The sequence below is a fragment of the Gopherus flavomarginatus genome, chromosome 5 (genome assembly GCF_025201925.1).
Source record: "Gopherus flavomarginatus isolate rGopFla2 chromosome 5, rGopFla2.mat.asm, whole genome shotgun sequence".
In the NCBI taxonomy this organism is placed as follows: Eukaryota; Metazoa; Chordata; order Testudines; family Testudinidae; genus Gopherus; species Gopherus flavomarginatus.
The window spans coordinates 56,055,371-56,070,419 of NC_066621.1; the positions used below are offsets into that span (position 1 = coordinate 56,055,371).

The 15,049-nt window shown below is 37.3% G+C and overlaps 1 protein-coding gene across 24 annotated transcripts in view; it reads left to right on the forward strand.

The window, feature by feature from the left end:
* The window catches only part of SOX6 (SRY-box transcription factor 6), a 458,734-nt gene that overhangs the window by 337,781 nt on the left and 105,904 nt on the right, over positions 1-15,049 (forward strand). For 20 of the 24 annotated variants that reach the window (XM_050954523.1, XM_050954527.1, XM_050954538.1 and 17 more), the window contains 2 exons: positions 4,303-4,426; positions 12,969-13,048. In XM_050954523.1, the coding sequence (XP_050810480.1) occupies positions 4,303-4,426; positions 12,969-13,048 (204 nt within the window). The remainder of the gene's footprint in view (positions 1-4,302; positions 4,427-12,968; positions 13,049-15,049) is intronic. The other 4 variants (XM_050954528.1, XM_050954545.1, XM_050954543.1 and 1 more) reach the window with 1 other exon arrangement.

The window sequence follows — 15,049 nt, forward strand, 5'->3', positions numbered from 1 at the left end:
AGCCCCTGTTTTAAGGTTAACATACATGGTTATCCTTAGTCATTGTATTCCATTTTATAGTTTGAGAGGCCTTACCAAAGTCTGTGATCTTACATACTATACAAACTGCAAAATGTAGGCACCATAAGATAAACTAAGATATTTATAAAAGGAGGAGGCCATACTTGTCTCTGAATATCCTTTCTTTTGTGAATCTATTATTACTTGATGAGGTGCTTTTATTTGTACAAAATAGCACCTTTCCTTTCTGCTGATGGAGGAGGTATAACAGAACTCCAAATAAGCATCTCATCTATCAGTTAGCAAAAGTTTTCTAGAATACAGTTTCCAATCCAGTTCTTGACTAACAAACTTAGTTGAAATAAACTTGATTTGTATGTGCTGAAACATGTTTTTTTTAGTTTAGAGCACAAATCGCATCTCAGCTCTCATGAAACGTGCTTGGTTCTAGATTCAAGAAGGGCAGAGAATTTTCACTCAAGCAATTATTCTTTCATGCCATGTCCCTTTTGTAATCCTGGGCATTCTCCTTTTGTGTACAACACTAAGCATCAGTGACTCTGTAGCTGAGAGGATTGTAATAGCCAGCTTCTACTGTGACTGATATTCCTATCACTCCATGGGACAATACAAAACATGGCCCTCTTTATCATGTTACTCACCAGCCCTTACTCTTCTAGGGAGAACAAAATCCACCATTGATTCTTGAGCAAATCAAGGTTGTTTCCATCCAAGGTTGTTTCCTGACCTCACACTAGTTAATATTGTTAGCTATTCCCAAGAATTATAAGAGTTATGTGATACATTAAAACCATATTATGGTACTGCCTAATATTTCTATAGCTTGATGGCTTCGGACATTTAATAAAATGTACTCCAATTATTACATCCAAATACAGACTTAAAATTGTCATAGAGAAACAAGTCAGTATAGACAGATTGCTTGTTTTATTGTTCCTTACAAATTATCTTATTTAAGGTTACTTTGAAAACAGAAGTATATCCATGTTTTTTTTCTGTTGATCAAAATATTGAAAAGAATTGCTTTCAGGACCCATCCGATTCACTTGTACAGCTCAGTGAAAGACATTAAACAGAATTGTTCAGATACAAACATTTATTGCCCATCACAAAAAAGTTAAATAATCTTCATGAAAGAGAAAATTAGTCCCTCTGAGTGTCACTCTGTTTGAATATTAGCACATAGCAAGATCCCTGCCAAGTTACTCTCTGACTGACTGCTGCAGATGCTCTTTCTCAAGTATTTTGAGTCAGATCTTTAGTGCAAGTCTTTGGGGACAAACAATAGCACCTGTTCCTCACAAGATATCAGGCCAGTTAGTCCATTCATGTATCTTTAATGAAGCTCTAGGGCAGATGGCAAAAAATGGCATCATCAACAACTTAGCACAGAAGAGACAAAAGAGGAAAGTGTTGATACAACAATACACATTTTTTCTGAATGGGAAGAGCCAGAGTTTGTTTTTCATGCATCTGCTGCTGTCTTGGTTTTTAGAAAAACCTGAAGAACAGTCTAGCCCTTAAAATGTTTAGGAATGTAGCTAATTTTATGATCCCACCCTCTCTCCCCACCCAAAAACAAACAAACAAACAAACTTGAGAGGCACTAGGAGTATATAGTGTATTTTTTTTTTGGCTTACTCTTTAGTTCTATAAAATCTAATTGATCAGTCATCACAGTGTTTCCAGTATATCTTTAATATTCATCTGTGCTTTACAGTTGATGTGTGCTAAGCATAATGACAACTATTTGTAAAGTAATTCTTGGTGAAACCATCACTGAATGTTTGTGTAACCAGCATTGTTAGATTTAGGTACAAAAGAGTTAAGAAGTCTCAGGATGTCTAGAAAACAGGCAGGAGCACAGTTTGTAAATGAAAGGGAAGACCACAGAGTTTTCTTAGAAATAGTATTTGATATGTGTCCTAAGTAAAATATGGGATATTTTTGCCATTCAGTAAAAAGTTTTCAGTCCACATGAGACTAACAATCTTGATGTAAACCATTAAAGTTAATGGAGCTATGCTGATTGACACAGGCTATGATCTGGCCAGTATTCAAGGAATATTTTAAAGTAATGATTATAAAGGATAGCCAGAGCATACATTGATAATAATTTATAGTTATCTAGTCCTTTTCATTTGGGGCATCTCAAAAATATTTGGAGCCCAATCCATCTCACGAAGAAAATTTGCTCTCCACTAGGGGAGAGAAGCTTAAATCTACCCCCTCCCCCATCTGAACCTCACCCCCGCCAGGGTCTGTAAGAGCCCCACCGACAGAGGCTGCCTAGTGAATGTGCTGAATCAATGCATGCTCTAACCTCATTCCCCACCCTAGTGAATGCTGTCTTCTTTTGTGCCTGGGCTGGCACCCTGAAGCCTCCTGGTGGAGAGGAGTTTGTGGGTACCTTACACTGTTGCAATACCCTGGGGAGATTTTCTGACCAGGAGGGAGCTATCACAGAGCCTGTATCATTTTGATTAGTATCTACTTGGAAAGTACTGTAAGTGATTGTAAAGCACGTTGTGTTAAATTCTTTCCAGATGCTGTAGCTGTATTCTCCATCAGCCACTGATATTGTTTTCACTTGTTGCATACATTCTGAGCCAGTATGCACTAACATCATACACAAAATTAGCACCATTAAATCAGAAGTTAAAGGCTGGTACTGGGCACAGGGGGATCAACTCCAATTTAACCAAGTTAAGCTCATAGCTAACGTTCACAACCAGGCTTACCTCAGCTAAAATGAAAGAAATAGCTGCTCAAAGCTGGTTTCTTTCACGCCCCAGTGCCATGGCAGTAATTGCACAAAGACCTTTTTATTATAAGTTGATTTTCCTGAGAAATGGATTCAGAAAAATACTGTAAAGAGTTTATTTTTTGAGTGACCTTTATTAACCTACATCTTAGGGCTTTTCCCAGAGAAGAGTTGTTGGTAAATTAACCGTCATAGACACACAGTAGCATTTCTGCACTGCATCAGTGGTTGTGAACGGAAAGGAATATGACAAGAAAATTTGGCACTGTTTAAACAATGTCATAGGTCAACATATGGGATTTGACCAAAAAAAAGTTTTTAGGAATTAAAAGAAAAAGAAATCACTAGAAGTTTAGTTTAACTTTTTAATAGTATTTAATGCCACCCATTTATGGCAGGATCAGAGGGCAAAAATTCTTTCTGACTGGAAAAATAATGCTGTTCTGCACTTCCTGGTTTTGATATTTAAACCGTTATGTGTTTACTCTTTTACTAATCAGAAAAATGCTGTAATCAAAGCCTTCAGTACTGTTGGGGTTTGGGGGATAGACAAAAACTCCACGTTATCCCATCCAGAGTCTCTGATATATGTATAGCATAAATAAACCAGAAAATTAAAATGTGAATTGAACAGACATGTTAATGTCACGTCTCTCATTTTCTATATGTGGAATACAAATGCTGATATAAGGTGAAGAATTTTCTGCTTTTGCATGTTTGTGCTCTTTGATACATTTATTAAGGTCAAATGAAATTTGATATAGTAGGATTTATTCTGAAATGCTCTCTGAATACAATTCCATAATTACTGAGCTACATGATAGTGCATAAAGCTGTAAAACTGCTTAGACAGACAAGCAATTTATATGTTACAGCGAGGTGTGTATGGTGAAGGATATTAGTTTAATTGGGAGCCAAGATGTTATAGCTTTAAATCTTAAGAGATGGGGTGTTGTCTAGGCGACTAACATACTGTGGTGAGGTTTTGAAATAACATACCTGAATTGTTGGCATATATACTAGCAATACAATAGTGTAAGATCTCTGAAATAAAATTACCTCCCCTAAATATGTTAAAATATGAACATTAAAATAGCTCTTTAGATATTAGGCTGCCTTTAAAGTGTTTGTCACTATGATATCTAAGCTCCCAAAGAGAAATAAAAATGTGATAGACTAATACAAATGTAAGCCACGTGTTTCTTTTCTCAATATGAATCTATAGTATATGAAAATATTGATTTCTTTTTGTGCAATGAAATGTAAACACAAGGAATAATTTAAAAAAATCAGCAAGAAGCGGGATAAAGTACAGTTCACGGAGACTGTTACACCTTTGACACTGAAGGAAAACAATGTTAAGGGGGGCTTTGATGTGATAATGTGAAATTGGTGAGGATTACATTAAGGAGAAGGTTCTGTGGGGCTGTGTGACCGTAAGAACACTATCAGTGCTGGAGAAATACCTGTCAAGATAAATTTGTGCTTTTTCTGATCAGAGGCTCTCTTTTGTTTAGCAGGTTCAGGGTCACATGCCTCCGCTCATGATCCCAATTTTTCCACACGACCAGCGGACATTGGCAGCAGCTGCTGCAGCCCAGCAGGGATTCCTCTTCCCCCAAGGAATAACTTATAAGCCCGGTAAGTTGACAGGGATATGAAGCTATTTAACATGTTCAGATATTTCCTGAGACTTCTCTTGTGATCTGTCTGATACAGATGATGTTACACAAAAGGACTGACTGCTTAAAAACAATGTGAAGTTTTGTAAGTCTAGCTGAAAATATCTTCCGAGTTTATAGGGGATAATTGGAAGATTGGTAACTGAGCCCCATATTAATTTCACTTCTGAAGCCCACAAAATCAACTGCTCTGAATTTATTGACCCACTTGCCTACCAATTTGCATTTGGTGTACCCTGATTCTTAATAGTTCTTTTATTGCACGTCTTATCTGCAGCATGTACACATACATGTCTTTTATGCAAAAATGCTTACCCTTAATTAGCAATAAAAGCAAAAGGCAGGTATAATTTAATTAGCATGCTTCTAACAGGCAACTTTCTGTTTGATTTCAATCTGACTAATAAAGGTTTCAGTAGTTCAATCCCAGTTATCATTCAGACTTATAACAGGTCACATAATCTTTGCAGTGAAATATGTTTTGAGATGATTTAGCAAATGTTATGATTTCTTTCTTTATTCCTCTGAGTTTACTGGACTCCTGGGGAATTCAATTAGGGATATAATGGTTTGAAACTACTTTCAGAGCCTTCTTGTAAACAGGGTTTTAAATGTTTAAAGACATGTTGCCAAAGGAATTCAATGTAAGAAGATAGTTAAGTAAATAAAAGTCAACCTTATTTTCATTTGTACATTCTTTGTAAGTGACCTCAGCCCAGAAACAGCAAACTTATTTTGCTCATTAATAATATTCCCTGCAAAGCTCTCTTTAACATATTAACCTGATGAATATTAACCACAAAATCTGAGTATAACACTTTCTTTGGATTTTAAATGTGAAATTTCAAAGTAAAGGATTGATGGGATTTTTGCAGTTGACTTCAGCAGGAGCAGGATCAAGTCCAAAGTAAAAGCTTCATGAAAAATAAGATGTGAACAACCTATTAAATAAAAGTAAGATTGAGCCTAAAATCTCCTCAAGCAAATTTACTTAAACGTTATATGAAATGTGTGCCAAATTGGATTTCAGCAGGCATTTCCATTTGTCCCATTTCATTTTGTGTCTTTATTCTGGATGGAGGAGGATCATTTCTCTTTGGAAAGAAAAAGTATCTTTCTGATAATTATCTTTCTTCTATTGCTCACTTTTTTCAGCCTGAAAAACCCCAAGGCACTTTACAAACTTAGCAAATTGATGCACAACCTATGCAGGGAGAAGAGTTCACCCACCTCTGAAATTCAGCCATTGCTGGCATGTAACTAACTGCACTCAGCAACATTTCACAACAGTTTGGGACAGAAAATGGAGAATATCTTTTCCAGCTGAAGTCTGATGTGTGCATAGAGAGGCAGAGTATAATGATCAAACTTGGAATTTGTCCAGGAAACCAGGGTTAACACCCTTACTCTTATATGCCCTCATTCAGAAAAGCACCAAAGCACGTGCTTTAATCTGATTGATTTTATTTTTCCTGATTAGAGAGGCTTTCCTGAATTGAGGATTTAATGGCCACTAATGATCGGGACCTGGGGACACCTCCACTAGTGTCTTTTCAGGCTATGTAAGTGAATTGGTTCAGTACTGACTCAAAAGGAAGATTGCCACCTATTTGTCACCAATACCTTTTCCTGCAGCATATAGGTTTCTTTAGAACTCCCCCAAGACCTCACTGCTTTCCTTTTGTCCTCTCAACTCACAACACGAGGTGATACGGCTTCAGGCCATTTTATTACTCTTGTGAATAAAGAAAAAAATATGTATAACAAATATTAAAATATTCAAGTAACTGACTAAAATGGAGGCCTGCGTGTCTCAGGACATTGCTAATGGGATATGAAACTATTCACTACTAGGTTACTGGTTTGAATCCAGCTCAGCTTGGTAGAAACCAGAAGTCACTATGATCTGACACTGTTCAGTGGCTTGTGTGAAATGAACATGTTTATATGTTAATGTATTTATGAAGTTCTGTAGTACATATTGCCAAAGTAGCTGGCTGTGTTAGTTCAGTTTCTGTTGGACAGCTCTCATCATTAAAAAAAAAAAAAATCACAATTGCTATTGATTAGCGTTCTCCCTTCCCCCCGGCTTTTTTGACAATCTCAGTAGAGAGGTTCAATCAATAATGAAAATGGAGACAAAACTACACTTCACTATCTTCACTATGTTAGAGGTTGCTCCTCTAGGTCAGCACTGAGGGACTTTGTGGGAATTTGCGCTGCTGCTATTTGTGCTTTACAACTTCCATGAGTAAATAGAAAACTTTCATCTCCAGGACTATAAGTCTAATTTGAGCACCAAACTCACTTATATTTTTAAAGGAAGATTAAGAAAAGAAACAGACAACCCTTTAAACATTACATTTTTGCTTCTCAGTTGCTTGTTCACTTACTTTTTAATTTCCACCTTTTTTTCATTTTGGCAAAGCAATATGTTTATAGTGCTAGCTCTCCTCTTCATTTGGGAAGCACAAAGGGACAGATTTTCAAAAGTTTTCAGCTCCCAGCTGCTTCCACTTGTAATAACAGGAGCTACTGAGTGCGGAGTGCTTTTGAAAATCTGGCTACTTTGTTTAGTTGCTTGAGGAAGGGTGAGATCTTTTGTGAATTTGGCTCAAAATTCTGTACTATCCTAACCAAAAAAAAAAAAAAAAAAAAGAAGCTATTCTTATAAAAGACTGGGCCAGATCATGCCCTTTCATGGAAAAACCCAATGGAAAGAGCAGAGCTCTATGTCGTTCCCCTTGTGAAGCCTTGCTTTTGGATAGGGAGGGAGACCCTGCAAAATGTACAGGCTACAGTTCCTACCAAAATCTGCTGGGAAAAGAATTCCCTTCTGCATGCAGCCAGGAGTCACGGTAGAAGGGTGCATGGCCCTTCTCTCCAAACACTGGAGCTCCAGGAGATGAACCAGGCCACTGTTGGCAAACACTCATCACAAGTAATAAGTACATAGGGGAAAAAATGAAGTCCCATGCTCTTATATGTATCTTTAAGTGGTATAAGGTAATTTTCCGGCATGGTAAGTACTAATTGAGAAATCAGAGCTGCATAGATCACCTAATTAATTTTTCATACATATTTCTTTCAGTATTTATACTGTATACAGGATTAATTAAAACTTGGGGGCGCTGTGCAACTGAAATTGTTGTGACAACTGACCTGCAGGCGCTTGATGAGCCTCCCAGAGTACATGGCTATGGAGGTTGCACCATATTCCAGTGGGATGCTTAGAGTGGCATCTGTTAGAAAGCCAATATTTGCCAAGAGACTCTACACAGTTATTTTGCACTGGTTATTTTGCATTCTAATTACAGCGAAAGAACTGTGCTATCAGCAGATTGGCAAATGCTGACCTTTTAATGGTAAGCACTGTACTTGCTGCTTGGAGTTGATCAGCAATGTAGGTGCTGGACTTCTACAGCCATCCAATACTCCCCCTTCCTCCCAGCACAGAATAAGAGATTCGATTTAGCTTGACTGCCATGTGTATTCAGGCTTATAGGAATGTTATCAGGTTGGAGCATCATTGAACATGGTCACCAAGACCCTTGCAATGCCCTATCCTGCGGCATGAATTATTTCCTATCCATTGATTTGGGCACTGTGTAGGAGAGTTCTTCCCCTTGCACTGAGTCAAGGTATTACCTCCTGCAGGCTTCATGACCCTTGTGAGAGAGTGGGAAAGGAGGATAAGGAAAGACCAAGGATATGGATTAACTGTAAACAGGAGTCAGGCCATTCTGTAAGCAGCTATGCTCCTTCTTTCTGTTCATGTCTGAGTGGGAGCTGACCTGCTTTGGGAATACATTAGCTGTCTGCGTTACCACTTTTTGCAATCTATGTAGCTTAGAAGACCAAGGATAATTTCTGCTAGAGAGAGACTTCTGACAAACGTGTGTTGCAACAGTTCTTTTTCAGATATACGGTAGTTTAGGGTTTATCTAAATCAAGGGATGTAGATTGTGAAACCTGATCTTGTATTTGTTTGACTAATGTGCTATCGTGTATTTCAAAGCAATTACTCATACCACATGCATAAAGTTTATACAAATTTTGATTAGAAATATTGAGAAATGACTTCTATCTGCCTAATGGGAGTACTTTGCTGTTCATTATGTTTGCCATACAGAGAAATGTAAAAATAGGGATTATTATTCTTGGTCGCTGTGAGTAGCAAAAACATCTTTGGGCTGATTCTCTTCTGTTACACTGGGGCAAATCAAGAATAACTCTGGAAATCAGTGGAAATACATTGGTGTAAAGCCGATAAAAGTGAAGGGAGATTCAAACTAATAGTTAGTAGACTGAACTTCAGACAGTTCTCACAACTTTTAATGTTTGTTGAAAACCCATAATAACTTCCTCAAATTACATGCCTAGCTAATCTAAATGACTGGCATCTTGACATCTTTGGTTGATACTCTTTGTTTCTGTTTCCAGTTGTTGGAGACGGCCTTTCATAAAATGTTAACGGTAGTTTGAAATGTTAAAACAGTGTGTGTATTCTCAGTGAGCCACTCTTATTGTTGGCATCCAATCATTGCACACTTCTACTTAGTGAAATGGCTGGACATCTCTGAGTGACAGAGGTGCTTAAAACTAACCTATGAGAGTCTTGTTGCTAGCGGAAATTCTGTAAGACTCCATTAAAATTCTTCAAACAGTTCCTATTGGCTTCTCCTGGTCGGAACCATGAATCAGTAGCCTCAGGAATCACTATACCAGTACATATGTTGCTCAGTCTAAGACCTAACTTAACTGTAGTACCAGTAGTAGTCAGATGAACAGTTTCACCTGTGAGTTCCACTTTTTTACCACAGGCAAATGCTTGTCACTGCAACTGCATTTACTGAGGGGTCAAGATCGCAATATGACACTGCCTTGGTGATATCTGTCCCATACAGTAGCACAACTATTGTCATTGTATGGATTAGACTCTCCAAGCTTATTGTCTTTATTAAAAGTTTGACTAATCCTAATGTCCATACATAAACAAAACTCCCATCTTATGCAAAGACTGCAGGACCAGGCATCAGCTTTGTAACCTTGATGCAACATAGGAACACTGTGATGGAATGAAGTAGAGGTAGCTGCAAACTCTCCTCAGACTCTTTATTACCATTGGAAAATGCACAAATGTCAGTTTCCAACCCCATCTAAGGTGTCTGTAGAATTTCAAGTAAATTGACCAAAATGAGTAAATATCTGGCATACCTTGCAAGATGGAGTGGAGCCATATGTCTTTCAAAATGTGTTAAAAACAAAGAGAAGTGGCAAAATTGAGGAGAAAATGAATCTTGTCCATTCCGGGTTTCCTGCCTCATAGGCCACCAAACCTTGATCTGAAAAGCAAGTCCTCGCCTCTTGTGAATAAGATCAAATGAGCTTAATTGCTGAATCCAAGACAAACTATATAAGAGAGATTTAGTTGTTCTAGATGCAGAACAATGTGGTACAACTGTGTGCTGCCTTTATTCAGTTAGAAATGTTGCCCAATCTTACAAGTGAAACAAAAGTCTTATAAAGTTTTGTAAGGCTTGTAAACACCAATTTATATACAAACAATAGCAGCCAAACATAAACAGACAATCAGCAAAGCAGGAAGATTGAAGAGAGCAGTTTGTAAAACGAGAAGGGTGGTTCAGATTTTCTTCTTCAGGCATTCTTCTCACTCCCTCATTATCAAAGGCCAGTATACACCAGTACCTCAAGCAGACCTGTTTCAACATGATGTGTCTTCCTTTCTACAAATTTAAAAAGAATGGGTCCTCACGCAAGCATTCCAACTCCAGAAACAAATTTGAAAAAAATTGCTACAACATGTTGACTGATTTCTTGCCAAGACAGCTACTGAGAAGCTTCTTGATCCATTCTTGCATGGAGAAAATTAGAGGGGGGAAATATGTATCTTCTTTAATTAAAAATTAAAGCCAGTCCATGCCCTGAGTGCTCGCTTTCCTTGAGGCATGGGGGAGGGGAAGTACCTTTGTTCTGGGTGTCAGCAAAGCATTCCCTAGCTCTGGAGGTATTAAGTTTTGTTCTCAGACTAATGATACTATAATATACTAGGATTTAACCATGCATGGATTACTTTAAAATGCTCAAATTTGACCCCAAAAAAGAGACAGAACTTTTAAAAAAAAACCAAAAACATAAATATCAATTCATATTTTTTCATTAAGAAAAGGGAAAAACTGTTTGTAGCAGCAGGTGGGCCAGGGTGTGGTAGAGAAACTAATAAATTAACAGTGAAGCCATATATATATATATATATATATATATATATATATATATATATATATATATATATATATATATATATATGTGTGTGTGTGTATTCTAGCTATTTCAAATCATAAAAGCATGACAGCTGTGAAAAAGGAGTGCTGCAGGGAATTCTTTTAGAGTTTGATTTTTTTAAAAATATGTTTGACATGGAAAATGTTTTTGTACAAATAAAGCAACTGGTATTGAACTTAAAAAGTGGGAGGAGGGGGAGAGAGAGTACTGTGTGGAACGGAAATGAATAATTCATGATATTTAAAGAAAGAATGCCTCCAAAATGTTCTGCAAGGCAGTCCATGCTGATAGCTTGAATGGTTATTCCCCCCACCCCATTTAAAGCATCATTAATTCAACATATTTGTGATTTTTTAAAAATCTGGTAAGATATTTACCAAAGAAACATTATTTAACTTAGATTAGGATATTCTTTATTCAGATAATTTAGTTTAGATATCTAGGAGATAAGCAGAATTATTTAAACATAAAGAGACAGTCTTGTACTATCAGAAAATAATTTAGTTGTTGTTTAAAAAAAAACCACTGCAAACTAAAATCAACCTCATGGAAGGGGGAAAAATAAGATCAGATATTTTGAACATTACTCCATAGGATACCAGCACAATACAGTGTTAGTGAATGCATTGTAGCAGAGCTCCATATGCAATCAGAAGCCAATTGTTACTGGACTGTGTACAAGCACATACTGTGCTCAATGGTCTGATGAGGTATTATGGATATGATGCAAAGAGACCTTGTGGATTAGAAACTCACAATTTGTTAAAAAGTGAAAGCAACTTAACATTTACACTGAGCTGGCTGAGTATAGTAGCACTTCAGGTGGTAAATAATTCCAACAAATCCAATGACTTTGTTACAGCTTCAGGTATTAATGTATATTTGGGAAAAAAACGGCCCCTGGAATTTCCTCACTATGTTATTCTGGATCCCTTTGCATTGTGTCTTCATTATTATATTCTACTTTCAATATAAAAAAAAGTTGAGAACAATCTATTATAAATATAAAAAATGTTCAGAGGAGCAGCCTATTAAAATATAGCCTAGAGATAGTACATAACACTGACTTTAAATAAGAAGCCAGAGCCAAAATGATACTCTATTAAATCATGGTTATAGTGTAATTTATCCATCACTGTATTAATTTTTATATTACAGGTTCCACAGTTCCACTGCTAAACTATTTTCTTTGCCAGCGTTTCTTCATCCTTTACATTGACTAAGCATGTTAATGTTACTATATGACAGGGATCATTGCAGTGGCTTGGAAGTGGGAGTGCCTGTAGAATGTTATGATAAGCAAAGTTGTAGTGCTCATTGCAGATAGACAACATATCTTATTTTTCAGCATATTAATCAGAATTGAAATGCACAGTTATCCTGTTCCTGAGTTCCTGAGTTCCTTAAGCTCTCAGAAACTGAGGATAATCAGCACCTCCCTGTGTTGAGATCTAAAATGTTATGTAGAAATTAAGTTTTTGTGCTGTTCACATGCTGTGAAGTTTTCATATAATCTTTTCAATAAAAAATCTGCTATGATTAAAATACCTTTCATATGGGCATCTCAAAGCACTTTTCCAATATCGGTTAATCCTCACGGCAGCCCTTTGAGATGAGGAAGTATTGCCATCCTCATTTTAGAGATGAGAAAACTTAAGTCCCAGAGAAGTTCCAGAACTTGTCACGCAATGAGTCAATGACAGAGCAGGGAACAGAACACAAAAATCATAAGGCCTGATCCTTAGAGGTTCTGAACAACTGCATCTCCCATTATCTTAAGAGGGTCCTCAGCATGTCTCAGGATTGGGCCCCAGCTCCAAGATCTAGACCATATTATATCTTTCAATCAGTATTTTTGAAAGTTACTTAACTTTATCCTAAGCACTGTTGTTTTATGATTTGTAATAGAGTGTACATGCTTAAATTGCACATTTAGTACTTTAATAAAAATCATGAGCATCACATTTATGTTTTGCCAGTTTGCCTACCAGCTATCTGGTAACAAAAAGTTCCAAGGTAGCACTGCAAGTCTGTGCCCAGCTAAACCTTTTGTTTTTGCAGATGTTTGAGCTTAGAGGAGTGTTGCTGAGCTTAGAGCAGTGTTGTGGAGCACAGGCAATGCTAGGTCCATGTTTGCACTTGCCTGCTGCTATTCTCTGCTCATTGTCTAAACCTGTATGCATTGTTCTCCTCCACAGGTGATAACTACCCTGTGCAGTTCATTCCATCAACAATGGCAGCTGCTGCTGCTTCTGGACTCAGCCCTTTACAGCTCCAGGTATGTGCCAGAACAAAAAAATGTGGGACAGAAGCCAACACTTTAGAGGAAAACTGCTAACCACTAACCAGCTGTATGCTAAATAATAGTCTGAATGTTAAACAATTTTTTAAGCATAGCCCAGGAGGATTAACACCTTATATACTTACCATACTGAAAATATAACAGCATGCTGTGAAAGAAAGACAACATTATGACTTTGTACTGTGTGTTTTATGTCAACTGACCGAATAATTTTTTTTTAATTATATGACCAGTTGTCAGGAGATATGTTCAGAGATCGTTTCCAACTTTATTTTCCTTTGACTCTCTCCCTCTAAGTGCACTACAGGAGCTATAGCTGGGGCGTTGTGTATATCAGAAAAATACAGTTTGTTGTTTTTTTACTTTTTCTTTCAGTTGCTTTTTCTCTCAAACAGTATGGTGACAACTGTTTCATAAATTGCCAACTCTCGGTTTCTGTATTTATGTAATCTCAACCTTTCCATGCATTAAGCTGCTCAGATGCCAGGGGCAGTGGCTTCTGGGTTTGGTCCCTGGCTAGGTCGTTTATTTGTTTTCACCATATATGGAACTAAATGTTATGTGAAAATGATTTGCACACCAAATTATTAGCCAGTTTTTCATGGTGATCGATGTTTAATTTAACAAGAAAAGCTACAATAATGTCATAAATAACGGAGAAGCAGTCAAAGGCTGTCAGAGTTAAAATGTGCAGAAAGCGAGCAACATGAGAGGAAAGGATGGCAGATGTACATAACTATTTGCAAGTAAACCTGTGAAAACTCAGTTTTGCTTATGTTAGACTTGGGTTTATTTGTAGAATAAGGATACGGTAGAATAGCAAGGTATTGCAAGATCAATAGACAAATAGCCATTTTACTTAATCTTCTTCCGTTGTACCATTTCTTTAATTGAAAAAAAAGGGGGGGGGAGCTAGATCTTCAGACCCATTGTCTTCTCATCTGTGACTAGCCCTAAGCAGGTTGAAAGCTCTCCCTATAAAGGTATTCCCCTGGCCAATAGAAATCTGCAGGTGACATTTGACTGGTATTTCCTGCTATACGTCAACAACACCTGGGCCTGTAGAGTATAGTGAGGTCCAAGAGGACTGGAGATAGCCAAATGTAAAACTTCCTTTAAAAAACAGGAACAAAGAGAAGCCAGGGAATTATAGACAAGTCAGCCTAACTTGGATACCTGGAAAGATACTGGAACAATTTATTAAACAATCACCTAAGAGTATGATAGTTTGATAAATGATAGCCAATATGGATTTGTCAAGAACAAATCATGCCAAACCAACCCAAATGGATAGGGAGGAAGTGGTAGACATGATTTATCTTGATCTTAAGACAGTTTTGGGCACAGTTCCACATGACATTCTCATACGCAAACTTGGGAAATGTGGTGTAGATGAAACCACTATAAAGTGGGTGTACAGCTGTTTGATAAACTGACTTCAAAGAGTTGTTATCAACTGTTCACTGTCAGACTGGGAGGATGTATCTAGTAGTGTCACACAGAGTCCTGGCTTGATACTATTCAATATTTTCACAAATGACTTTGAAAATGGAGAGAATGTTTATAAAATTAGCAGATGACGCCAAGCTGAGAGGGGTTGCTAGCACTTTGGAGGGCAGGATTAGAATTCAAAAGGCCCTTAATAAATTGGAGAATTGGTCTGAAATCAACAAGGTGGCATTCAATAAAGACAAGGACTGCATTTGATTTTTCCTTCCTAATGCAGTCCTTGTCTTTATTGTAGAATAACTGGCTAGGCAGTAGTATTGCAGAAAAGGATTGGGGGATATAGTGGATCACATATTCAATATGAATCAATAATGTAATGCAGCTGAGTAAAATGATATCATTCTGGGTTGTATTAACAGGAGTGTCATTATGTATGACACAGGATTTAATTGTCCTGCTCTGCTTGGCACTGGTGAGACCTCAGCTGGAATATTTTGTCAGTTTTGGGTGCCTTACTTTAAAAAAGAT